The 27,387-nt window shown below is 42.1% G+C and overlaps 1 protein-coding gene across 8 annotated transcripts in view; it reads right to left on the minus strand.

The window, feature by feature from the left end:
* DNAH9 (dynein axonemal heavy chain 9) overlaps positions 1-27,387 on the minus strand; it is a 322,619-nt gene that overhangs the window by 176,736 nt on the left and 118,496 nt on the right. For all 8 annotated transcript variants that reach the window (XR_005212602.1, XM_037808448.1, XM_037808450.1 and 5 more), the window contains 7 exons: positions 23,678-23,835; positions 20,418-20,556; positions 17,198-17,485; positions 10,145-10,355; positions 3,023-3,150; positions 1,959-2,067; positions 93-240 (listed from right to left, as the gene is read on the minus strand). Coding sequence is in view for 7 of the 8 variants with exons in the window: in XM_037808448.1 (XP_037664376.1) it covers positions 93-240; positions 1,959-2,067; positions 3,023-3,150; positions 10,145-10,355; positions 17,198-17,485; positions 20,418-20,556; positions 23,678-23,835 (1,181 nt within the window). In the remaining variant the exon portion in view is untranslated. The remainder of the gene's footprint in view (positions 1-92; positions 241-1,958; positions 2,068-3,022; positions 3,151-10,144; positions 10,356-17,197; positions 17,486-20,417; positions 20,557-23,677; positions 23,836-27,387) is intronic.

Genomic DNA, 27,387 nt, shown 5'->3' on the forward strand with positions numbered 1-27,387 from the left:
TCTGACTTTGGGGATAGGACAGAACATCAGCAGGATATTAGAGGTGAGCCAACAGACTCTTTGTGGCTGCTTTCCCTTATTCCTTGGCCTACCTGGTTCTGAGTGTGTCTAAGCAGGTTAGAAGATACTTGTCAAATAGAATGGTTAGGTTGGCTTTCTCTGTCTGGATTTCTCTCTTGTCAATCCAGCTGCTCACAGGGGGGTTCCATCCGAGGTCTGCTGGGTTGATGTACAGGATCCCTGGGAGCACAGAGGACACTGTTCAGTGAATGTAGAGGGTTAAATAATGACCCACAAAACATACATCATGTCCCAATCTTGGAAAATGTGACCTTATTTGGAAAAAGGGGTCTCACAGATGTAATTAACTTGAAGATTGCTAGATGGGATCTTCCTGCATTACCGGAGTGAGCCCTAAATCCAGTGACAGGTGCCCTTATAAAAGTGAGGCAGAGGGAGATTAGACGGACAGAAGAGGAGGACACACAAGGTGGAAAGGCCATGTGACGATGGAGGTGGAGACTGGAGTGATGTGGCCACAAGCCAACAAAGCCAAGGGACGCCTGGAGCTGCCAGAAGCCGGCAGAGGCGGGGAAGGGCTCTCCCCCAGAGCCACAGAGGGAGCACAGTCCTCACAGCACCTTGACTTTAGACTTCTGGCCTTTAGAACTGTTAGAGAATATATCTCTGTTGTTTTAAGCCCCCCAGTTTGTGACTGCTTGTGAAGGCAGCCCTTGGAAACTAATAGAATATTCCACAGATGTCAGCATATTCTTCACACAAGGGAGTTATTTCCTCTGTTAAAGAGGACACGGTCTGGCCTAGGTGTTAGAGGGCTAATGGACTCGCTATTGAGGACCAGCTGCCCCGACTGGTAAGAGCTGCATGGAGAGCTGGGTTGAGAAGGAGCCAGAGACCGAGTCCAGGCTCTGGAGGAGAGAAGGCTGCTATTGATTAGCAACACTTGTCATCGTGTGGACTGGGTACTGGGCTGAAAGGTGGCCCCCAAAAGCTATGTGCATGTCCTGACCCCAAGAACCTGTGGATGTGATCTTAATTTGGAAAAGGGGTCTCTGCAGATGTAATTAAGTTAAGGCTCTCGAGATGAGATCATCCCGGCTTATCTGGGTCAGGCACTTACAAGTGTCCTAAGAAAGAGAGGAGATACACACTGAGGAGAAGGTGATGTGAAGACAGACTCAGAGATGGGAACGATGCTGCCACAAGCCAAGGGATGCCTGTAGCCACCAAAAACTGGCAGTGGCAAGGAGGGATTCTCCCCAAGAACCTTCTGAATTAGCACGGCCTGGCTGACACCTTGCATTGGGTCTTCTGGCCCCCAGAACTGTGAGAGAATACATTTCTGTTGTTTTAGGCCACTAAGGTTGTGGCAATTCGTTACAGCAGCCACAGCAAACCAGTACAGAGTGAGAGAGACAAATCTCCGGGCCTGTGTTCACCAACCTCAGCATAGGGCCTTGAAAGGGGATCTGATGTCATGGTAGAGGCCACGCAAGTTCTCTTTATCTTCTAGCCTCTGCTGATAAATTTGGTCAGTGGAGACAGGAAAGTTAAACTCTAAAGCTGATACTTTCCATCAGGATTTAGCGAGAAATTGCAATTCTAGGTCATCTCCATTGATATGGAAGCTAGAAGGGGCCTAAAAGTAGCCTAACTCAAGGCATGGACGTACAGATGACCATTGTCCAGCTCAGAGGCCACTTTCCTCCCCATCACCACAGCATTTCTGAATTAAAAACATCACATGGCCCTGGCCTTGGAGAACTGCTTCTTCTGGTAGAAGTAAATTAAGGGCTGAGAACTGGGGCAGATTTTGGGTGATCAGCTTTGGTGTCTGGCTCCTGTTTAGAACTTCCTCTAGAGCCAACGAAACCATGCACAAGGCTGGAGATGCCTGTCTCTAGTTTTTTGAGTATTTCTTCTTTCTTGTGCCGTACCTGCTCTGGAGACAGTTGCCGGGGTGGCTGTGCGCAGGTGGCTGATCTCAAAGAGGAGCCTCATCGTGGGACTCAGGGGGATCCTCTCATTGCTCGCCAGGGTCAGCACCTGGGAACGACCAGGAGGGACGTGCCAAGGTACGGAGGAGTCAGGACGTGGGGCCCGGGGGTGGGGATTTGGCTGATTAATTTCTTCTTTGGGATTATAAGGGTTTTCTAAATTTTCTACGATAATCCTTTCTCTCTCTTCTTGTACTCATTCCACCCCTACTGCTGTGTGTGTGTGTGTGTGTGTGTGTGTGTGTGTCAGGAAAAATTTCTTTAAAAAGTCTTTATATTTCAAAAGTCTAAAATCATAATGATCTTAATGATCAAATAAGGTGATCAAATAAAATTATTAAAGGAAAGAGCTTAGGTTTCATACCACTACTATTTCTTTTAATAGCATCCCTTTGGGAGAGCCTGTATTTACCCTAATGATTCTGAAAGTGTTGAAACAATTTTAAAACTTCTATTCTGGATGTGGTTTTTGAAGAAAGTTTAGAGTGGCATGAAAAACGAAGCCTCCACTTTGATTTAATCACCATCCTTTAGTGATGGTTTAACATCTACTTTATTGGCACCCAGTCAATTTTCATTGTTCGTAACATAAAATATGCTCTCAGTGGATAAAGATTTGCCACCACCAAGAATATGCGACAAAGGCACAGAATGTTTCTGATCCTCAGTTTCCCTATTTACAAAAAAAAAGGGGAAAAAAATAAAAGAAAAGAGATTTGAATTGCCAATTTCAAGATCCCTTTCAGCTCTAAATATTAAATTAATCTACGTGAAGAGGATTCTGAAGGAAATTCCAACAAGGTTGGAAATGTTGTGAACAATGGCAGTTCTGTTGAATGAAGTGACAGCTGCTCAAGTGGACGTGTGGGTTCTGAGATGTCCATGGAAACACCTGTAACCCTTCCTTACTCCGGGCCCGCCATCATGTGGAATCGAGGTTTCTGAATGTGGCTGCCACACTTGGGCACTGTTTTTTTAGACAGTTAGGGATGGCGTGGGCATACCTTGTTATCATCCATGACTGTGTTTAGAGACTCAATCCACATGGGGTCTATGTCCCCATCCAGTAAAATCCACTTGGGCCCATCATGGGTGATGTTGGCGAGCTCCCTCATGATGGAAGAGAACAATCCTAGAAGAAACCATGGATTCCTTATTTACCATTTCACCATCACTGCTCTTTCTCTTAACACACTTTTCCCCATTAGCTACCGCACTCAGAAGGTGTAAACGCAAGAGGCAGGCCAGACCTGGCTTTACAACTTCTTCTCCCAAAGACTTAACAGAGCCCAAGGTGCCAGCCTCTTTAACTTTTGTAATAACAACAACAAAACTTGATAGTGCTAGCTTCCAAAAGTTTTTTTTTTTAAATTGAGATGAAATCACATAACAAAATAAAAACAATTTTAAAGTGTACAACTCAGTGGCATTTAGTACATTTGTAATATTGTGCAAGCACCACCTCTATCTAGTTCATTTTCATTTTCCCCAAAGAAAACCCTGTACCCATTAAATACTCACTCCCCATTCCATTTCCCCCAGCCCCTGGAAACCTATGGATTTACATCCTGTGAATATTTCACATAAATAGAATCATATAATATATGATCTTTTTTGTCTGGCTTCTTTCACTTAGTGTAATGTTTTTGAGGTTTGCCCTGTTGTAGCGTGTATCAGTATTTCATTCTTTGTATGGTTGAATAATACTAGTTTTTTTAAATCACAAGGGACCCAGTGAACCATTTCAGCAGGTGACTGTGACATGATGGAATTACATAAAATTTAACATTAACTGTAGTCCTGGCAAATCTAGCCAAAGATTCTATTAAGAGAAGGCCCAATATGATTGTAATTGACATTATATAAATTTATACATTAATTTGTGCAGAATTAATTTTTTACAATATTAATAATTCCTAGTCAATAACATGGTATGTCTTTTCAGTTTTTCAGATACTGTTTTATGTTCCTTAGTAAATTTTTAGTTTTTAAAATATCTCTTTTGCTAAATGTATTCCTAAATATTGCACAGTTTTTATTTCTATTGTGAATAGGATTTTTCTGTATTTCCATTTTTAGCTGGCCATTGCTAGCATAGAGAAAAGCTACAAATTTTGTACGTTTATTTTATATTCAGTTACCTTAATAAATTTCCTTATTCATTCTAGTGATTTTTCAATAATGTCTCTTGGGTTTTCTGGATATAAAGTTGAATCATCAGCAGAACACTGATTTTTCTTTCCTCCAATCTTTATACAGTATTCCAATTTCCTGTCTTATTGTATTTTCTAGAATGCTTTTCCCACACACAATACTGAATAATAATGTTGATAGCAGGCCTCCTTGCACTGTTGCTGATTGTGCTGGTTTGAAGCTGTTATGGACCCTAGAAGAGCCATGATCTTTTAACCCAATCTTGTGGGGTGGAACCTTTTGATTGAGTATTTCCATGGAGATGTGACCCATTCAACTGTGGGTGAGACCTCTGATTATATTATATCCATGGAGTGTGGCTCCGCCCATTCATGGTAGGGTTTTGATTAGTTCACTGGAGTACTCAAGAGAGCTCAGGAACTGACAGAGATGCTCAGAGATGCTTGGAGATGCAGACAGAAGGATGTTTGGAGATGCTGAGCTAAGAGATGAAGCCCAGAATTTGCCTCAGAGAAGCTGAGAGAGGACCCCTAGACACCTGGAGAGAAATACCCTGGGAAAAAGAAGCAAGGATGCACAGGAACTGAGAGATAGGAGCTAAGAGAAACCCAGAGACATTGTGGACAAAGCCATTTTGAAATGCCACCTGGGAGCAAAGGACCAGCGGACCAGCAGACACCAGACACATGCCTTCCCAGCTGACAGAGGTGTCCCTGACGCCATCGGCCTTTCTTCAGTAAGGTATCCTCTTGTTGATGTCTTAGTTTGGACACTTTTATGGCCTTAGAACTTTAAATTTGTAACTTAATAAATCCCTTTTATAAAAGCCAATCCATTTCTGGTATTTTGCATAACGGCAGCTTTAGCAAATTAGAACACTGATTTTCATGGAAATGGCTTGTCTCATCATTTAGATTGATTTATTTTTGGCTTTAGGTGAAGAGTATTTATCATATTTAGAATACGTCCTTCCTGTTCTTGTTTTACTTAGGATTTTTTATGAGGAATGGCTGTTGAACTTTTAGCACCCATTGATTGGTCAAATGATTTTCTCCTTTAATTTGTCAATGCTTTATGCGAATACATTTTTTTGTAGTTGATCTATTCTTACATTTCCAGAATAGAATCTACCTGGTCAAAGTGTATTATTCTTTTCAGATACTGCTGGATTCTATCTATTGACATTTTATTTAGAATTTTTGCATCTATATTAATAAGTGAAATTGAGCTTTTTGGTTCGATTATTTAAAAAGTCCGATATCAAGATTATGCTGGCTTCATAAAATGATTTGAGAGCTGTTCCAATTTGCTAGTGCAACCGTTATGCAAAATACCAGAAATGGACTGGCTTTTATAAAGGGGGTTTATTTGATTACAAATTTACAGTCTGAGGGCCATGAAAATGTCCAAATTAAGGCATCAACATAAGTATACCTTCACTGAAGGAAGGCCAATGGTGTCTGGAAAACCTCTGTTAGCTGGGAAGGCAAGTGGCTGGCGTCTGCTGATCCGAGATTGTGTTCCAGCTCCTCTCTTCAAAATGTTGCTTTTGGGGCATTTCATCCTCCCTCAGCTTCTCCAGAGCAAACTCTGGGCTAGCATCTCCAAAGCATTAGGAAAAGTCTGCTTTCAATGGCCATCTCCAAAATGTCACTCTCAGCTGCTCTGAGTCCCTTCCATCTGTGAACTTTTGTATAGGACTCCATCCTGAATGGGTGGGGCAACACCTCCATGGAAATAATCCAATCAAAGGTCTCATCCACAGTTGACTGGGTCACATCTCCATGCAAATACCCAATCAGTAGGTTCCAATCCAATCAACACTAATATGTCTGCCCCCATAAGACTGCATTAAAGATAATGGTGTTTTGGGGGACATACTACATCCAAACCAGCACAAGAGCTGTTTATTTTTTATGATTTTGGAATTCTCTGTTTTTCATTCTGACTACAATTTTTTCATTAGCTTACTCAAGTTTTCTGTCTCATTGAATAAATTTTGTTAGTTTATATTTTGCTAAGAGGTTACCTATTTCTTCTAGTTTTTCAAACATGTTGTCTTCTAATTAGGTCTTCTCTTCTAATTTAATCTTGTCTATATCTATTGTAATATTTTCTTTCTAAATCCCAATTTAATACACTTTTACTCTTTTATTTCATTAATTGTGCTCATAATGAATTTATTTTAGAGGTATTTACAAAGAATTGATATTTATATTTATTTATCCTTTCTATGATTTTTTGTTTTCCTTCCCACTATCTTCAGCTTTTATCTTTACTAGTTCCTTCTTTCTAATTTTCTTCAGGTTATTATTCTTTGAACAATTTCCTAAAATGGATACTAATTTCCTTTATTTCTAGCCTACCTTCTATAGAAAGGAAAGAATTTAAGACTTTCTTTTATAGGCTTTAGATGTATCCCACAGGTTTTGTTTGAAGTGTTTTTCACTTTACTGTTTCCTAGAGGGGATTGCAATTTCATTTTTTTTTTGATCCAGGTGTTAAGGGAGCATTTCTTGATTTGCAAGTAGTAAAATTATTTTTGGTTATTTGCTATTTGTTTCTAATTCTATTACATTATTATCAGAGAATGCAGCCTGTAAATTGATACTTTTGAGTTCATTATAACTTTCTTGGTAGCCAGCTAAATTACTTACTTATTCTTGGAAATGTTCTGTGAACCAACCAAGAAAGAAATATTTTCTATTTATAGGATGCAAAGTTCTAAAATTACATGATAAAGTGAGTTGGAGGATGCATTTGTCAATTCTTTTATCTCTATACTTATTTTTATGCCTAGTGGATCTAATTTTGAAAAAAGGTATATTAAAATAGCCTTCTAAATGTCAAGTATCTGTATGACATCTGAGACTCAGAGCTAGAGTTCAGTAGCTACGAATGTCAGCATTGCCCTATACAGCAACTGTTTAAAAAAAGCTGAAAAAGAGTTCAGATTTCAATTAGAGATATGAATGGGGTGGATCTGGTTACAACTAAGGCAAATCAGATTAAAGGGGAAAGGATGATATTGACTATGTTTTGAAGCTTCAACTTCTGTGTGAGACCAAAGGAAGAGATGTTTATTTGGTGCAAAATCTACATTTTCTGTAGCAAACTACATAATCTAACTTGTATGGTCAGTTTATTCAAACACCATAATTACATGGAACTTTTGAATAAGGAGTGAGATCCGGTTGATTTGTACAGGTTAGTGTGAATCCCTGATACATCCCAAAGTAATCTGGGCAGAGAATAAAAATGTATTTGCAGTACCCCCCACCCTACCCCACCCCCACCCCCGAGGTACTGGGGAAAAATGTGGAAATATCAAACTTCTTCACCTGAGTTACTACTGATATCTCACAGACATTGAGGACTAACAATTTAGTAGGCCAAGCCCGCAATCTTGTAGCTTGCTTTATGAAGCTTGATACTACAAAGGAGAGGCTAGGCCTACTTATGATTGTGCCTAAGAGTCTCCCCCAGAGAACCTCTTTTGTTGCTTAGATGTGGCCTGTCTCTCTCTAAGCCCACTCTGCAGGTAAACTCATTGACCTCCCCCCTACATGGGACATGACTCCCAGAAATGAGCCTTGACCTGGCATCATGGGATAGAGAAAGCTTTCGTGACCAAAATGGGGAGGAGAAGTGAAACAAAATAAAGTTTTAGTGGCTGAGAGATTTCAAGTAGAGGTCACTCTGGAGGTTATTTTTATGCATTATATAGATATCCCTTTTTAGTTTTTAGTGTATTAGAATAGCTAGAAGGAAATACTTGAAACTGTTGAACTGTAACCCAGTAGCCTTGATTCCTGAAACTATGCAGCTTACATGGTGTGACCATGTGACTGTGAAAACCTCGTGGTTCACACTGCCTTTATCCAGTGTATGGACAGATGAGTAGAAAAACGGGGAGAAAAATTAAATGAAAAATAGGGTGGGATGATGGGAGGATGGAATGTTTTGGGTATTCTTTAATATTTTTATTTTATTCTTATTTTTATTTTTTTGGAGTAAGGAAAATGTTCAAAAATTAATTGTGGTGATGAATGCACAACTATATGATGGTGCTGTGAACAACTGAATGTACACTGTGGATGACTGTAGGGTATGTGAATACATTTCAATAAAACTGAATTAAAAAAAATTACCCACTACATTTACATTTTTGTCATGTTCTCTTCTGTAGTGAATATAGTCTTATGATTATTATATCTTCTTTGTCAATTTCCCCAAATTTAATGTATAAATTTAATAAAATTTTTAATTTGAATTCAAATATAGCTTAAAAGTTTGAAATATATTATGGATATAACTATATTATGTGAACTTTAATATGGAAAAAGAAGTGCCTGAGAATAGCCAAGAAAATTACAAAAGAATATTGAGAATGACTTACTTCATCTGATATTAAAACGTGCTATAAAATAACATGTCTCCCCCAGAGAACCTCTGGGGAGGTAATTAAAATATAATGTCATTAACTTTTTAGGTAACTAAAAAGTAAAAAAGTTTAGGTAAACTTTCTAGGTAACTAAAATATAATGTCATTAACTTTTTAGGTAACTAAAATATAATGTCATTAATATAGGATTAGATAAATAGATGAGTGAAACAGAATATAAAGCCCAGAATCAGATCTCGACATATATGGAACATAAATGACAAGCTGGTGTTTAAATTCAGAGGGAAAGAAGTGGTTTACTTAAATTATGCTGGCACAATCAGTTATTCACCTGGAAGGAAATAACATTAATTCTCTATCCTACCTCATATTAAACAGCAAAATAAATTCCAAATGGATTAAAAAATGTTAATGTAAAAAGACTCCTTAGAGCCGAATTTATGATACTATATCTATAGCCAAAAGTTAGAGTTATAACCTAAATGGGAATCCCAGATGCAAAAAAGACTAGACAGACATAAAATTTTATTTTTAGAAGGTGCACAGCAAAATATAATATAAAATATATATAGACAAATGGTAAACAGGGAAAAACCATTAGAAATGGATATGACACATAAAGCGTTAAAATTTTGGATATATAATGAACACTTACAAAACTGATAAGAAAATGACCAGGGGAAATAAAATCGCAAAAGAGCAAATCACTAAGACCAATAAAAATAAAAAGATGCTAAGCTTCAGAAATAGTCAGGGAAATAAAAAGGCTGCTTTTTAAAGCCCTTTGTTCTAGGCTTCTGAATGAAGCTCCTAGATTAGAGAAATCCAGAGATCCTGACTTTGATGTAGTCAGACATGGAAACATTAGGAGAGAGCTGGGATTTTCTCCTTCCAAAAGCCAGGAAGCTTTTACAAAGAAGTTCCTATCAGCTCATGGAGTTTTCCCTATTTTCTTTTCTGCTCTCACCCCATTACAGAGGACCCTTTCCAATGCCTAGTAGTGATTTTTAATCTTTGAAAGTGGTGCTAAAAGCAGCACTGAGTGAATGAGTGTTGGGGATCCCCTGAATCGCAACAGAAGGGACTATGGCTCCAGGAACCCTTCGCGGATTGTATGGATGCCTTCTGCATCACTGGGGACCTGACCTAGTCATGATGAGTTGAGGAACATAGCTTCCTGCCACTGCTGGGGCCATGATGAGTGGAAGAGAGGGGCCCTCTGTGGGATGCTAGCCTGGGAATGAGCCGTGGGCTTCCCTACCCCACACATGCTTTAAATCCAGGCAGTGCAGATTATCCCCCCAACATGGCTGGTGCCCCAGAATCAGTAAACTACAGCCAAATGCCTGCCTGTTTTATCTTCTCTAAGTGCCCTCCCTGAAGGTGCAGCTGGAAGTGGTCTCCAAGAAACCTCCAAAAGGTTGAGGTTCTGCTCCCAGTCAAGATTGGTGTTTCCTTTCTACTAGTATTTCATTTCTTTCTGCCCTCCCACTGATCGCTCCAATACTCTCTGTGCCGTAGTTCACCCCACTACATCCAATACTGCCCGCGGGACTCCCATTCTTACCATCCTTCCATTCTCGTGTGGCTGGATTGATGATGCCAAAGAGCTCATCGTTCGTGACTGCTTTGGGATTGAGGTCAGTCCAGACAGGTCGCCGTTTCATGATCTGGTAGGCCTTGTGCAAGGACCTCAGTACCTGAGACTTGCCAGTGCCAGCACTGCCCACCACAAATACAGAGTGCCGCACCACCAGCAGCTCCTCCAGCTGGACCACCTGGGCAGAAACAAAGTTGAGTCAGAGGGACCAACCTGTCACTCCCCTACATTCCACAGCCAGGCTGCCGTGAGGCCTGGAGTCCACAGAGAGAGGGTCATTCACCCCAAGATGAGACGGGGTCCCACATAGAGGAGCAACATGAGTCATTTATTCACTACCTTATCTTTCAGCCATGTAACTATTAGTCACCAATTAATTGTGCACCTGGTGAGGGGCATTCAGAGGTGACTTTCCCACTCTCTATGATCTCATAGTCCAACGGAGAAGAAAGTCATGTTGACAAATTATAATAATAAACAGTGATAAGTGATCTCATAGAGGTATGTACAGAGTTCTGTGGGAACGGGGAGGGAGCAATTGATTTTGTACAGTTAAAAGGAAAAAGGAAGGAATCACAGAGGAGGGGACATTTGAACTGGGCTTCAGGGATGAGTAGAAGTTTGCCTTGAAGATGAAGAGGAAGGATGTTCCAGACACAGATAATAACGGGGCGACAAGAGCATAATGTCGTTGGCCAGATGGTTTGGTGAGGCTGGAGTCAAGGAGTCCTGTGGGGATGATGGTAGCGTTGAAGCATTGCATCAGTCTTCTAGCTTGCCTCCAGCCTCACTTTTCCAAGCCCAATCCATCCTCCTCACTGCTGCAGTATTAGACTTCCTGGAAAGAAAATCTGTTCATGTGACTGCCATCATCTTCTTGCTTTACTGGTTCTCTATAGCTTTGGTGATGAAGTCCCAAGTCCTTAGCCTGGCTTACAAGGCCTTTTGCAGCCTGGCCCATACCAACTCCCATAGTCTTTTCTCACGCCCCCCAACCTGCTCATTCCAGTAACACAAACATCTGGAGTTCTTCAGTGATGATGTCCCCTGCATCTATGCCTTTGTTCATACTGTGCCTTCTGCTTGGAAGTTAGGAGCGGGCGGAGGGGAACAGGAAGGGGAAAGGAAGAGGATGGGGAGAGGAGCAGGATAACCAGGAGAAAGGAAAAAAGGGAGCAGCTTTGGCTGCTGAATGGAGACATCATATATGTATATGTTTTGCACAAACAATGGATTCTGGGAAGACTTAAACTTGGTTTCTAGTTGCACCAACTTTTTTGTTGTTCATTTTAATTGCTTTATTGAGATTCACCGTCTGTAAAATTCACACTTTTAAAGTGCACAATTCAGTGGTTTTTAGTATATTCACAGAGCTGTGCAACCATCACCACTGTCTACTTTTAGAACATTTTCATCACCCCAAAGGAAACCCCACATCCATTAGCAGTCACTCCCCATTCCCCTACTTCAGCCTGAGGTAACCCCTGATCTGCTTTCTACCTTGATAGATTTGCCTATTCTGGACATTTCATATAAATAGAATCATACAGCATGTGGTCTTTTTTGAATGGCTTCTTTCACTTAGCATAGTGTTTTCAAGGTTCATCCATGCTGTAGCATGTTAATACTTCATTCCTTTTTATTGCATTGGTATGGGTGTGCCGCATTTTGTTTATCCATTCATCAGCTGATGAATGGGTTATTTCTACTTTTTTTGGCTGTAATGAATTCATCAACATTTGACAGTCTCTTTCGTATGATCCCTATCTTTTGTAAATATCTCTATCTTTCCTTCTCCCCTCCATCTCCTATCTTCTGCCAGACAAGTTTACTTTATATTGTCATGTTTGATAATATTTACATTCTGTTCTGTAATGTTACGCATACCTTCTATATTTTCCATGATTCTAAGAGAAAGATCAATCAACAGTTTACATTATTGATTGTAGATATTTTTCATTGTAGAAGAAAACAGTTGCCTGGAATGCATCATGTCCTTTATGGGCCTGGTGTCATGACTTGAGAGAGGATTGTCCAAGCATCAAGCCAAGGTCAAATGGATGCTTTTTTTTCAACACTCCACATATCAATCAATATTAGGTCACACTCATTTGTTTTATTTGGATCATGATTTCCCCCCTTTGGTGTTTTTAATTGCCTTCCTCTTTCTTTAAGAGAAAAAAATAGCATATGCATTGGTCCTTATAACTTAGTATTTAAGAAAATATGCAAGAATTCTCAGCCTGTTAATCTATTCTTGCTTTGTATATTATATTCATTCTTCTTAAAGTCCTTTTTCTTGAAGATCACTGACTTCCTGCTCTAATTTGGATTGATTCCTTTCTAGGCCTGCTTACAACAGTCATTCCAGGATTTCTTTTTTTGATTCTTGAGTTTCTGGGATCCCATGATTTTTTGTTCATTTGTTTTAAAATTTTGAGTCTTTGAAAATATCTTCAGTGAAAATCTGGTTGGTTTGGAATTCTATAAAAGAATTCAATTCCTTGTGCTTTAGTACCAGTGTTACTGATGAGAGGTTATGATGTCAGTCTGATTTCCATTCCTTTCTTGTGTTACCCTTACTGCCTTCCCACTCCAAACCACAACCAGGAAGCTTTTATTCTTTTCTCTTAACCTTTAACTTCTGAAATTCCATTATAACGTGCCCTTGTAGGAGTCCTTTTTTATTCATCCTGTCAAGTCTCCACTGAGCCCTTCCAATCTGGACATGCGTATTTCCAGCTCAAGTAAGTTTATATTTTTTCCCAAGTCAATCTTTGATACTTTTCTCTCCGCCATTTTCTCTGTTATCTCTTTCTAAAATGTCTATTGGCAACATGTGGATATCTTAGACTGATCCACTATATGTCATTTTGACTCTCATATTTTCTTTCCCTTTGTTTGTATGTGTGTGTTTGTGGGGTGTGTGTATGTGTCTAGTTTTTACATCCTGGAGATAACCTTGACTTTGTCTTCCAATCTTCTGCTGAATTTTCTGTGTCATCAATCACACAATTCTATATTTGGAAGAGATTTTTATGATTTTCTGGTAGTTCTTTTTTCATAGCCTCTTATTCTTGTTTTATGATACCAAATTTTCTTTATTTTCTCCAAGGAAACTAATTAGAACTTTTAAAATGTTCTATTCCTTATTTCCACCAGAGTCCATTGCTATGTGTGTGTGTTGGTTTTCTCCAATATCTGGTGATCCTAGTGTTTAAACGAAGAGCTCCGTCGTTTGTTCTAGGAGGTTGGGTGGATTTCCTCTGCTGCAGGATGTGCGAGGTTCTTTCCAGAGTAGGAGGACTGTCTGGCAGCTCGGTTGACAAGTTCAGGTCTTGTATTTTGGCAGGTTTCACTTGTGGGTGAGTGAGCAGGTAGCTTGCTTTTAGGCCCCAAACAGAATGGAAGGGCGTTAAACGGGCTTACCAATACTCCCATAAACACACCTAGTTTTCCCCAAAGAGTTTATTAAATTTCTACAGTTATGTTTCTTTTTTCTTTTCGGCCAAGGGTGAAATGACTGGCTGCACATGGTATGAGTTTTTGGGAATTGAGTATTAGAAGGGGGAGCTGGGAGAAGCGTATTGGGAGTCAAGTGGCATAGGTTACAAAAAAAAAAGAAAACAAACTTAACTATCCCTCTTCTGTTTTCAGTGCTCTTTTCCATTTCTGCCCACCTTAACTACCAACTCCAAGCCCAGAGCTTCTCCAGGCTGTTGCTTGGCAGACCAGCTGCCTCCTGGCCCCTCTTCCCCTGGAGCCCTTTCTAAGTATATTCTGACATCCCCCTGCTGTGCTTTATCTGTCAATTCACTTTCATTCTCTGTCTGTATTTCAGAAATTGACTGTAATACCCCTCCCTAGTTTCCACACTTCTATGGGTTTATTCCATTTTTTTTTTTCAATACCTTATTATTTCTTTTAAGGGCTCTCAGGATGCCATCTTAAACCAACAGTCTCACCAGGCAGTTTTTGAAGAATTAAGTTTCAGATGTTTAAGGAGACAATGCAAATGAAAAGAGGGTAGAAAACATCTTTTTTTTAATATAAAGCATCTGTCTTATTGGGAGAGTGGAAAGTGATTATTGAAAAGAAGGGAAGAGAATGAAGGAAACAGAAACAGAATGTGGCCTAACTGAAATAAATAGAAAGGATATGATTCTGAGTAGGAAGAAGATGCAGAAAATGGGGAAGGAGGGTCAGATTGCTTCATTGGACTGTCAGAGAGACTGGGAAACAGTGGACTGTCCTATGAGTCTAACACATCAGCCTCAGTGCACTGTAGCTCATGAACCTCATCGGATTAACTCATCTCTGGTGTAGGGGTGCCTCATAGGATCAGAACCGCCCCCCTGCCCCAGTCTGCCATTCAGGGCCCCTCATGGTTCCATATAATCTTCAATCTCACTGCTCACTTCCAACCCCACCCCAACTGGCCACCACCCCAATAACCTTTTCGCTGGTGACGCTAGACCTTTTGTTGCCATTGTAAAATCCCTATATTTCCCCCCACCCTCTATTTCTTTGCTAATTCTTTTTCTTCCACTTGTAAGAGCTTTCTCCCATCTCTACTTTTCAGAAGTGTATCCACTGAAACTGGGAGGAGGGAGGTTGGGGGTAGGGATGGACAGATTGGCAGAAACAATCACAGCTATGAAGTACCAGGGAATGCTTTGCTTTCTTCTGTCAAATGTAGAATCAAAAATGAAAGAAGAATCCTATTTGCAGTGGGGAGTGGTGTTCCAATTCATTCTTAATTTTATTTATGTATAACCAGGACTTAATCACTACCAGTGGAAAGTACTCTGTGCTTTCTAGCACCTCCTGGAGTGGAGTTGAAGTAACCTGTCCCCCTAGCACGTAAGTTTCTAGAGGGGAAACACTTTCTCTCCCATGTTGTAGTTCACCGGAACATCTTGGAGAAGTCACAGCGTTTGAGTTTCCTCATCTGTAACGTTTCCTCACCGCACCTCTGCATCATCTGCCTCTCATGGGGTTGTTGGGAGATCAAATGTGATGTGGTATATAAAACCATTTAGTGAACTCCAAAGTGATGGTCATGTGATTATTAAAGATATTATTACAGAGGGAAATATCCCATCCATGACACCGAACCCCAGGGACCTCAGCCCTTCTCTTTTGACACTTATACATCCTGTCCCAAGTTATAGGGGTTAATTTACAAGGGCTGCATTACATAATAAATACCACAGATTTGTGATAACAAATCACCACAAACCTAGTGACTTAAAGCAAAATAAAAAGGAATTTATTGGCTCACAGTTTTGGAGGCAAGAAGTACAAACTCAAGGTTTTGGCGGGCCACGCCTCCTGTTCTGGTGACAGCTTGCAGGCCGCCCGTAACTCACACTCTGCCCCTGGCACATGGCCGTCTGCCTCCTTTTGTCCCTTCCTCCCTCTCTGCTTATAAGGACCCCGATCATATTGGATTAAGGCCCGCACTGACTCAGTTTTGTCTCATCTTAATAGGACCTTCAAAGATCACATTTACAAGTGAGTTCACATCCACAGGGCTGGGGATTGGGACTTGGGCATGATTCAGTCCATAACAGTGTGGTTATTCACGTGCAGGCACTTCTACAGTAACAACATTTATGCAACCTGAAAACTTTGCCAACTGTAAAATCGCACCGTGAAAATAACAGCCTTCCGGAAAAAGAGGATTGGAGAAGAGAACTCAGAATCTATGGAACTTTGTATCCAAAGCCCTAAAAACTCAGCAATGAATCCTCATCCTAATAAAAGTGCCAGCACAGTTGATCCACCACAGTGTCTGCATCTTGCCCTGTGGCCAGGCAATTCTCTGCAGCCTTAAACCTGGGGGCCTCTGCTTTCCTTTCTGAGATGCAGGCCCTGAGAACATTCATTTCTAATAGAGACCATTTTAATCACAAGTTAAGATCTGATCCAGATGGAGCGATATTCATGAATCCATTGTTTTAACATGAGGGGAAATGGCTGCACTGTGTCTTCATCTGTCCTTCCAGTTTTCCCAGAAAATACAGTAGAAAGCACTGTTGTTTCTTATAGTCACTAAAGTAGTTACACTTGCACTGAAGTTTCAGCTTTATTTCTTAAGATCTTTATCTATGGCTCAGTTTATTACTTTCCTATGGCTGTTGTAACAAATCACCACAAACCTATTGACTTAAAGCAACACAAACTTATACTCGTACATTTATGGAGGTCGGGAGTATGAAATGGGTCTCACTAGGTGAAAGTCAAAGTGTCAGCAGAGCTGCGCTCCTTCTGGAAGGGAATCCGTTTCCTTGCCTCTTTAGAGGGCCTGCCTTCCTTGCCTTGTGGCCTCCTTCCATCTTTAAAACCAGCAACAACCAGTAAGTCTTTCTTACATCACATCATTCTGACTTCCTCCCTGTAGTTCCCTCTTTCACTTTTAAGGACACTGGGCTCACCTAGTTAATCCAGGGTAATCTCATCTCCATATCTGCTGATCAGCAATCTTAGTTCCATCTACACCCTGAATTCCCCTCTGCCACGGAACCCAACATATTCACAGGTTCCAGAGATCAGGGTGTGGGCATCTTTGGGGGCTATTATTCTGACTACCACACTGTGGGTTTTTTTCTTCAGTTGTAAGAAAGCTTGCCTCTAATCCCTTCAAAACATTTATGAGCTCAGAAATACTGCATGTGAACCAATGTGGCTTCTGTGTTGTACGGCTGTCATTCCCCTACAGTAGCTTATAAAATAATTCACGTGATGGAACCACGAGCTATACAGAGCAGACTGTGTCTTATTTCCCTCTTTAGACCATGAATTCTGTGAAGTCGGGCTCTGACTTCTTACACTCCCTACATGATTCCACATCGTGGGGCCTCAATAAAGGGCTGCTGAAATGAAAGGCATCACACTAACTAGATAAATATTTGTACTTGAAAAGCAACCCTATGCAGATCAAGGATGAAGGATAAACCACGGTCCAAGAAAACAACCAAGGGACAGAGAAATCTTGGGAGAGGAAACCCTGTGTACCTTGAGCACAAAGTTGTCCTCAGCCTGCAGCTTCAGATCCACCACTGCCTTCCTCACCAAAGCTTCAAAGTTGAGGTCTCTCCTCCGGGGGACGTCCAGGGCAGGAAACAGGTCTCCGATCAGGCCCATGAACACTGGCATGTCATCGGTCACAATCTTGGGGATGTTGAAGTCTCGCAGGGAGCGCATCAGGACCTGGTCCTCGGGCCGGCCAGGGTCTCCTCGCTTGAGGGATCCGGCCACCACCAGCACGGACTTGATGGCCCGCAGGCCCCAGTCGTAGTGATCCTGTGGGAAGGCGGTGCAGAGGTCAGAGTTTCTGGGATACAGAGCACTGTATACTCAGGCTGGTGTCTGCAAGAGGATGGATATTCAGAGCCCCAAGGAGTATTAGGGGGGTTAAGAGGTCCAGGCAGAGGTGGTGGGTGGGATTAATGACTTAGCAGACCATGACTGTGGGACCCTAGCTGGCCTGGCAGGCCCCTACTTTTCTAACTGTGATGACAACATGGCAGATGCAGAACACATGGGTGTGGGGGTCACAGAGATTAAACAGAACCATCTCCAAACCTCTCTGGCTACTCTCTATACATTAGAAGGCAGAAAGGCTGTCCAGCTGGAGCTGTGCTAGCCCTAAAAGCTCCATTGTAGAAGTCTTCAAACTCTCTGAGAAAGGGATTTCCAAAACAAAACAAAAAAGTTTCTTAAAAGGTTTGCCAAAGGCCAGGGATGGACGGTCAAAGGTGCTGATGGAACACAGCACTGACATCAGGTCCCAGGGCAGCGTGGGGAGGGATGGGGTAGGGTGTGAGGTTGACAGCATCAGTCCTGAACTCTGACAGATCTAGGTTCAAGTCTCAGCTTGGCCATTTGCTTTGTAACAGATCATTGTTTAATTAGCACCATGATAAATGCTATAAAGGAAATATTTGGTGTGCAAAGGAAACAAGGGACATGGTGGCTGTCCCTGGGCTGTGGGTCAGATTTCCCTGAAGCAGCTATATATAGAGAAGACCTGAAGGAGTAGAATTCGGTCAAGCACAGATGAGAAAGAGGACAAGTCAAGGAAGCAGTGCATTCATCGCCAGAGGAAACAGTATGTCTACAGCCTGGGGGAGCTGGAGCTGTTGAGGTGGGCAGGAAGCCAGCCCATGCAGTGGTGTGTAGAGAGTGGTTAGGAGCCAGTCTTTATCCTAAGGCCAGTGAGGAACATTTTTTAAAATGATCACTCTAGCTAGGGGGTAAGGAACAGATTAGAAGAACTTGCAATAGTTTAAGCAAGAGACAGGTGCTAAAGCGGTAGCAGTGGGTATGGAAACAAAAGAAGACTTATTTGAGAAATATTCATCTAATAAGCACATGATTAGATGTACACTAAGGAAGAGGGAAGTGTCAAGGATAACTCCCAGGGATCCAGGATTAGCGAGTGAGTGAATGATGGTTCCACGTGCTGAGCTGCATAACATAGGAAAAGTAGGCTTAGTGTGGGAGTTGGCAGGAAATATCAGCTTTCCATGTGCTGAGCTGGAAGTGCTTTTTGAGCACTAACAGGGAGATATGCTATACACCATTCATTGAATACAAAGATTTAGAGATCAGAAGAGAGGTTGGGCTAGGGCCATAAAACCGAGCATCATGGCCTGGAAGTGGATGATGGTGGAGAATCCAGGGAGACAGGATACAGTCAAAAGGGGGCCTGGCCCTCTCTCCCTCTAACTGAGCCATCTCGACAGGTGAACTCGCTGCCCTCCCCCCTGGCAACGCAGAGTATGACTCCCGGGGATGAATGTGGACCCGGCATCGTGGGACTGAGAGTATCTTCTTGACCAAAAGGGGGATGCAAAATGAGGTGAAATAGTTTCAGTGGCTGAGAGATTCCAAGTGGAGTCGAGAGGTCACTCTGGTGGACATTCTTATGCACTATACAGATAACACCTCTTAGGTTTTAATGTATTGGAATAGCTAGAAGTAAATACCTGAAACTGCCAAACTCCAACCCAGCAGTCTGGACTCCTGAAGACAATTATATAATAATGTAGATTACAAGGGGTGACAGTGTGATTGTGAAGACCTTGTGGATCACACCCCCTTTATCTAGTGTATGGATGAGTGGAGGAATGGGGATAAAAACTAAAGGACAAATGGGGTGGGATGGGGGGATGATTTGGGTGTTCTTTTTTCACTTTTATTTTTATTCTGGTTCTTTCTGATGTAAGGAAAATGTTCAGAGATCGATTGTGGTGATGAACACATAACTATGTTATACTGTGGACAGTGGATTGTATACCATGGATGATTGTATGGTGTGTGAATGTATTTCAATAAAACTGAATTTAATTTAAAAAAAAAGATCTATAATATGACATCATGTTACATCAGGTATTTTCCTATGTAATCTTTTCAAAGACAAGCAAATTTTGTATGTCGCCATTATTTAACATATTTAGTTAAATAAAGCTAATAAACACACACACACACACACACACACACACACACACACACACACACACACAGACAGACACAAAAAGGGGGCCTGGGAAGTGAAAAGAAAACCAGGAGTGGCTTCTCCATCTTGGACAGCCTTCACTGGGCTGAGAGAGCTCATGCTATGGCAGCAAAGATGATCAAAGGAAGAGAACTCCTGAAGGGAAGGTGAATCTCATTGGGAATAACCCAGGGAAGCGTCGTTGGCTGTCCTCTCCACCAAGAGATTCTCCATCCAAGGCATAAAGCTTGGAGGTGCTCTGTCATGTTTATTAAGGTGTTATTCCCATGAGGGGATCCTCCACTATGCAGAAGCCACACTTAAGGCCAAGCAGAAATGAGAAGAATGGGATGAATTAATACCTAACACTCGCTTCTCAACCCCTACCCTCATCTCATGTCCCTTTGGGTAGAAACCATTCCCTCTAAGGGCTTTGATTGGCCACCACAGTGTTTCTCAAACAGTGTTCCATGGGGCACTGGTGTGTGAGGTGTTGTAAGTACTGAATTTATAAAGGGGGTCCTGTGGTCAAGTTATTTTGAGAAAATGTTGGGCTACAAAAATGAGCATGCATCTTTACTGTAGAACTTCTCAGCTTTTAATATGCTTAAGGGCACAGCGAATCTCTTTGAGAAGCCTCTCATATGTTTCCCTAATCCACTGGTCCCAGAGCCTCTTGGGAGCTTCTGTTATTGATCACCCCTCTGTGACTGATTGACCTCCGAGGGAGCATACCTGTTTGGAGAGAAGTTCTTTGCACAACTGGTAAAGGGTGATGAACTTTCTGGCCAATAATCGGGCTTCAATGAATCCTTCTGCCACCAGCATGATTTCACAGATCAGCTCGAAGTCTGGAACAACCATTGCACAGGGCCTGTGTGAGAGAGGGACAAGACGGTTTCCCAACTACGGAGACAAAGGAGAGAGCATAAGGCAAGAGAAAAGGGCTTAGTACTGAGAGGGAGCATCTATGAGTGTGCAGATTCTTAGAAGAACCTCCGCAATTATTTCATCAAAGAGCCTGACTTCAAGGATAAGTTAACTAAGGATGAAGGAGGGGAACGGTCTTGCTAAGGTGATGGATAATGTTAGCAGATAGTGGCAGGGTTGAGGCTACAACCCCAGTCTTGCAACTTGAGTCCAGTGTGCCTTATATAAGGCAAAGATTAGTCACCCAGAATAGATTGGGGCCACTGGTTGAGGAATTGGGTCTCTCTGTGTCATTTCTCAGTCACCTCCTCCAAGCCTAGATTCTAAGGGTTTATTCTGTACTTCTTTGCATACGAATGTAACTATCTCATACCAAGGTCAAAAGGTAGGTATCTCTCAACAGACCTTGGCATGAAATGACATAGACAAGGTTGGTTGGTTTGTTTTCTGTATATAAATGTTTACTGTCATTTTTCTCTAACTATAAAAACATTTGATTTAACTTATTGTTATTAATTTGCTAGGTAAGTAATAGGAGTCTAAGGCTGTTACATTTGCATTTCTTTCATTGATTTTTCCCTACAGAAATAAAATGTTGAAAAACATTTCATTCAAATAGATTTTTCCTTTAAAGTATTTGATATTGTTTTCAAATTAAGGAACAGTAGAAGAGAAACCAAATGCACTCCCAAAGTTATTTTGCAAGCCAAAATAAAGTTAAGCGTACATCCATACAATGGAATGCAATGCTGCCATGAATTATTATTCTGTAGAAGAACAGCTATTCAATGCCATGGGAAAATATTAATTAATAAAAGCAGGATACTAAACTGTGTACAGTCTGATCGCAATTTTGAAAATGAAAATACTGTATCTGTGCAATATTGGAAGGGAAAATGCCAGATGGTTTCACTGATTTTCTCTGGATGATGACACTGCGGATGGGAGGGAGCGAAAGCTCTGGAATCAGACATCCTGGGTTCAAAGCACAGTTTTGCCGCTTACCAACAGGATAACCCTGGGCAATTTCCTGAATCCCTGTTTCCTCACTGTACAATGGAGACAAGCACAGTATCCACCTTGTAGAATTTTTGTGGGCATTAAATGTAAAGGTACACATTTGCATTTACCATTTCTTCCAGTGTTCTTCAATGAATATATGTGTCTTTTAAATTCCGGGGAAAAGAAGTAAGGAATAATTCCTACCAAGGTGATAACCCACCTCCATTATTGTATGTGACACAAGGCTTATTTGATAAACACTTTTTGTAAACAAATAGCAAATAAGATGGTTCTCTCTGGTTCCAGCTTAGACAGCAAATTTGACATTCCAAGCTCTTGGTTAAAATGGGAGCTGCCTTGAATGAGGGGACACCCACCTCACTCCTGGGACACAGGAATTTGCCATCACTGGGGCAGTTGGGCCTCTGAAAGCCCAGAAAAGCACTGGCCCCATGTGCCGGTTCAGATTTATTATGGCCCCCAAAACGCCATTATCTTTGATGCAATCTTGTGGGGGCAGATTGATTAATCTTTTTGATTAAAGTGTGACCTTTTGATTGGATGTTTCCATGGACATATGACCCACCCAACTGTGGGTGATCACTCTGATTAGATAATTTCCAAGAAGGTGTGGCCCCGCCCATTCAGCATGGGCCTTGATTAGTTTCCTAGAGCACTATATAAGCTCAGATAGAAGGAGCGAGCTTGCTACAGCCAAGAGGGACACTTTGAAGAACACACAGGAGCTGAGAGAGGAGCTGCAGCTTACAGAGACATTTTGGAGATGGCTTTTGAAAGCAGACTTTTGCTCTGGAGAAGCTAAGGGAGGACAAATGCTCCAAAAGCAACTAAGGGTGACATTTTTGAGGAGCTGCAGCCTAGAGAGGAACGTCCTGGGAGAAACCCATTTTGAAACCAGAACTCTGGAGCAGACACCAGCCATGTGCCTTTCCAGCTAATAGAGGTTTTCCGGATGCCACTGGCCATCCTCTGGTTAAGGTACTTGATGGCTGATGCCTTTTCTTGGACACTTTATGGCCTTAAGACTGTAACTTTGTAACCAAATAACCCCCCTTTATAAAAGTCGATCCATTTCTGGTGTTTTGCGAAAAGGCGGCATTAGCAAACTGGAACACCCCACATCACCAAACAGCATGCACTGGGGCTCTGGGTCCAAAAATGAGACCAACAGTTTATCCTAGCTTCCTACAGCCTATCCTCTCTTAGGTAACAGCTCAGCAGGCAGAAAATCAGAAACGATGAAGCACTCTGCAGTTTTCTCTTTGTTGGGCTGACTTCTCTTTTCTGAAAAAAGAATTGAGCCTCCAGTTCCTGCCAGAAAATGCATTTGTGCTTTCTTATCAAACTAAAGATTTAGAAACATGGCAATATGCACAGTGCTACCAGTGAAATAAAAGAGTTGCTCTCATACATTGCTAGTAGGAGTGTAATTTGGTGCCACTCTTTTTAGAAAGCAATTTGGCACTGTGTGTCAAGAGCCTTAAAAATGTTTCTACCTGTCAATTCAGTAATTCCACTTCTGGGAATCTAGTCAAAGAAAATAATCATGCATACAGAAAAACAGGAAGATTCATATACAAAGATGTACATTATAGCATTTTGCACAACATTTATTTTAAATGTCAGAAACAGTCTTCTTATTTAATTAAACTATAGGAGCAGTTAATTACACTATGGAGCATGCACTTGATAGAATAACAATAATAGAAAATAGAATGAGATTTCTTAAGAATATATAATAGAAGAAAATATTTATGCTATGATTATGATATACTATGAAATGAAGAACAAAACAACGTAGAACTGTATGTAAACCACAAATGTGTAAACTACAAATTATGAATCTAAATTATTCATAGAGAAGATCAGAACAAAATTAAGCAAAAAAAATAAATATATATTACTGGTAAGGGTATTAAAAGTTTTTTTTTTTTTAAATCTACTTTTCTATAAATTCCAAATTTTCTTTAAAATATATGTCATATTTTCAGTGAAAAGAAAAAACAAAAAAACCTTCTCTTTGGGGCCTCACTAACCCTTACCTGAAGAGTGCCTTAAGGTTCTCCGGAAGCTCCGTGCGGCCGGCATAGCCAGGGTTCATGGTGATGAAGATACCAACCGAAGGATTCAGGTTGATCTCCTCCCCAAGGAAGTTGAACCGCTGTTTCTTCTCTTTAATTGCATCTTGAATGCTTTTCACCTGGTGAACAAATCCACGGAAAATGCTTCTACTGCATTCCATGAGTGGGTCATAGCTAAGGTGGGAAACCTAGAGCTACACACAACACAGCCCAGTTGTTCTGTGGCCCCTTACTCTGAAGAACTTGCAGCCTGGGCCCTTTGCACACGGGCGCTGGGAGCAGGGCTGAGAGAAATTAGGCGCCTTTTGGGGATTGAGTCATGTACCCGACAAAAGACAAGTTCAAGCCTTAAGCGAATGGGATCTTCAAAGAGTCCATTTAGGTGTGGCCACATTGGAACAGGCTGGGCCTTAATCTGTATTACCAGAGCCTTATATAGAGACACAGTCAGAGGAAGCCACAGGACATCGCCGTGTGATGGAGGCACAGCGGCAAGTCAAGGAACCCCAAGGGCTGTGGGCGGCCAGCCCCAGAACGCTAGAGACTCTGGCTGAAAGGGAGCCTGACAATGCCTCGATACTGGACTTCCAAACCGTGAGACAATAAATTCCTGTTGCTTAAGCCAAACTAGTGCATGGTTCCTGTGACAGCAGCCCTGGCAAGCTAGACGGTGTCCACATCCACATTGCTAACAAAGTGGGCAAAGGGATGGGGACAAAACAGCAAACAGGTGCTTAATTCCCTCTGAGCATCAGTTTACTCTGTGATAACAGTGGAAGTATATTCATGTCCTTAGCACTTTTTATAAATGACCACATTTGATCCTCATGACAATCCTTCAACAGGGATATGTTATCATCATCCCCACTTCTCCATGATAACATGGAAGCATTGAGTGTTCAGGTAGATGGCCCAGAGTTACGCGGCTTCTAAGTGGTGGCAGTGGGCTTGGAATCCAGAAGAGGCTGTGGAGCCTGTGCTCTGAGCCACTGCGTGACAGAGATAACCCATACCCTCTCAGGGGCTAGTTCTAAGGATTAAATGAAGTGATGTTTGTAAAGCGCGTGACATGTAGAATGTGTTTAAAAATAGCAGCTAACATGATAATTGCTGACATCACCATCATCATCCCAGTTGTGGTCCTCATCTGGTTTTAATTCCTACACTCGCTTCCCAGACTGCACCTCTGGATACACAGCTGGAGGGGGAAGGTGATCTGTAGTGGGATCTGTGGCCAGGAGTGGAGAAAACTCCGGAGGCAGAGGCAGCCTGGGGCCTACCCAGAAGGGCTATCAGTACCTTTCTAAAGAGGTTAGACTTTTTCTCAAACATGATCTGGAGCCAGAGGGGATTTAAGTGTGATGTGGTCAGATCTACGTTTAATCACTCTTATAGCAGTGGGAAAAGCGATGGAAATGAAATTCAACCATTTTTTCCACACCTGGTCTTTTGGAAAAATGTGTGCAAAATGCAGCAGGAGGGAAGAGAAGAGACTTGCTGGCAAGTCTACAGTCTTCCTTAGACTCACCCCAGAGCGCTCTGGGTATTTCAGGCCTCTCAAGGTTCCTGCAAGCAAAACCTGAAACCTGGGGTCATCTTGAGGTTTTGAATGAGTCTCTACCACGGCAGCTAACTCTGGGGTGCTAGTAGCTAAGAGTAGCCTAATTCTATAGAGATGGAGCAGATGTGTGTGTGCGTGCGTGTGTGTGTGTGTGTGTGTGTGTGTGTGTGAAAGAGAGAGTGGGAGAGGGAGAGAGAGACGTACGCACACAGAGACAGAGAGCCAGATAGAAGGCATATAGAGGGAGAAGACACTGTCAGAGACACACAGAGTCAGAGAGACACAGAGAGACAAAGAGACACAGAGAGAAACAAGAGGCATTTGCACCATCTACTACTGGGCAAGCCTCCCTCCAGCGCCTGGCAGTGCAGGCATTTTGTTTGCCAGGATGCGTGACAATTCTACAATTAGAATTCCACTCCCTTCCCAAAGTGAAGCTCTAATGACTGAATACATTTGAGCTCTGAGCAATTAGTTTAAGCCTGAAACTCCTCTTTCTCCGTGCGGAATAGCAATGCCCTCCTGGCAGAGGCAGTTTCCAGGACGCTGGCTGCACAGATGAGTTCCGCTTGCTCTCACGGTGTTCACAAGCTTGCCCCCCCTGCCCCCCTCATTACCCTGCAAGGGATGCAAGTGGTCACGGCTGAGCTGCTACTTGGCTACTGGTTTCTCTCCATCTCCCCCAGTCCTCCCATCTATAAAATATATAGAGAGCTCATCTTGTTATGGAGTGGGGACGTTGGTTTAATTACCATTTACAAATTGCTCTGATACCTTTGGGCCAGCACTAAGGTGAGAGCTAAGGATCCTTTTTGTGGTTCGCTCTGACTCAGCATCCCCTGCTGCCACACCGAAGACCGGAAACCTCACGCTCAGCAAGAATTTACGATGCACTGTAGGATTGGAGGTATCTGTGCTTTTGTGCAATATTTTGTAGGGGGGCCCTTGAGGAAGAGTGTTGAACAGACTTGATGATGCAGTTAATCGTGGAGCCCCAGGGCTAATAGAAGGTTCCATTAGTCTGGTTTGTACAGGACACGAGACTGCTTGCCTGGAATTTCCTCATTGCCTTAGCAATTTTCCTCATTGCCCCTTTTCTCTTCCCTACTGTTGTTATCATTCTTGCAGACAGTTTCCCAAAGGATCACAGAAGTGAGTGAGCCCCGTGGAACAAACCATTGGATTGTACCAATGGCCAGGGCCTGGGAAGCCCTGATAAAGTCAAGGCCCTGGAAGAGTCCAGAGATCCCTTGGGATGCCAGGAGGAGAAGAAGGTGGATTGGGAATGTATGGATTAAACACAGAGGGTTATCAGGCTCAGTCCTCACTCATGCGATCTGTTTCACCACTAAGAACGCATCATTAGGTGGGATTATAAAGCCACAGGGAATAACACAAAATAATAACTAACATTTATTGAGCTCTTGATATGTACCAGATGTGTTCTGTGTATGTTACAGGAACCATCTCAGTCACTCCTCCCACCAGCTGCATGAGGTAGTCTTCGATTCTCATTTCATAGATGAGGAAACTGGGGCAGAAGGCAGTTAAGAAACTTGCCTGGGATAATGTGCTATGGTTATGTAAGATATGATGTTACAGGAAGTTGGGAGACTATCTACATTATTTTTTGCAACTTTTTTTTCTAAGTTTAAAATTGGTTCAAAATAAAGTTCAAAGAACAAAAGAAATTTGCCTGATGACAGACAGTTGGTAAGTGGGACAACCTGGATTTAAAACCAAGTGATCCAGTGCCAAAGCACATGTTTTTAACCACGTCCCCCAACTGCCTTCTTCCAGAAGGACACTGTGACTGAGTCAGGCTAGAGCAGGCCCGGGAGGGGAGAGAAGGAACCGTGAAGATGCCTTGAGCAAGGACAGTTAATCAAGGTCAGGGGGCCTGCCCTGCACAGACCTCCTGCCTGGGGCTGCCACCCACGCAAAACACCATCTACCACCAGGCGCCTCCCTGGAGAGAAGGGAGGGTGGGAGAAAGAGCCCTGAACAAGGAGCAGGGAGGGAGAGTAAGTAAAGCTAAGCCGTAGAAGCAGACTGCCCCATGGCGCCGGGGCCTCTCGCCTCTCTGTTCTTGCTAGCTTGTCCGCAGGCT

The sequence above is a fragment of the Choloepus didactylus genome, chromosome 18, assembly GCF_015220235.1.
Source record: "Choloepus didactylus isolate mChoDid1 chromosome 18, mChoDid1.pri, whole genome shotgun sequence".
Lineage (NCBI taxonomy): Eukaryota > Metazoa > Chordata > Mammalia > Pilosa > Megalonychidae > Choloepus > Choloepus didactylus.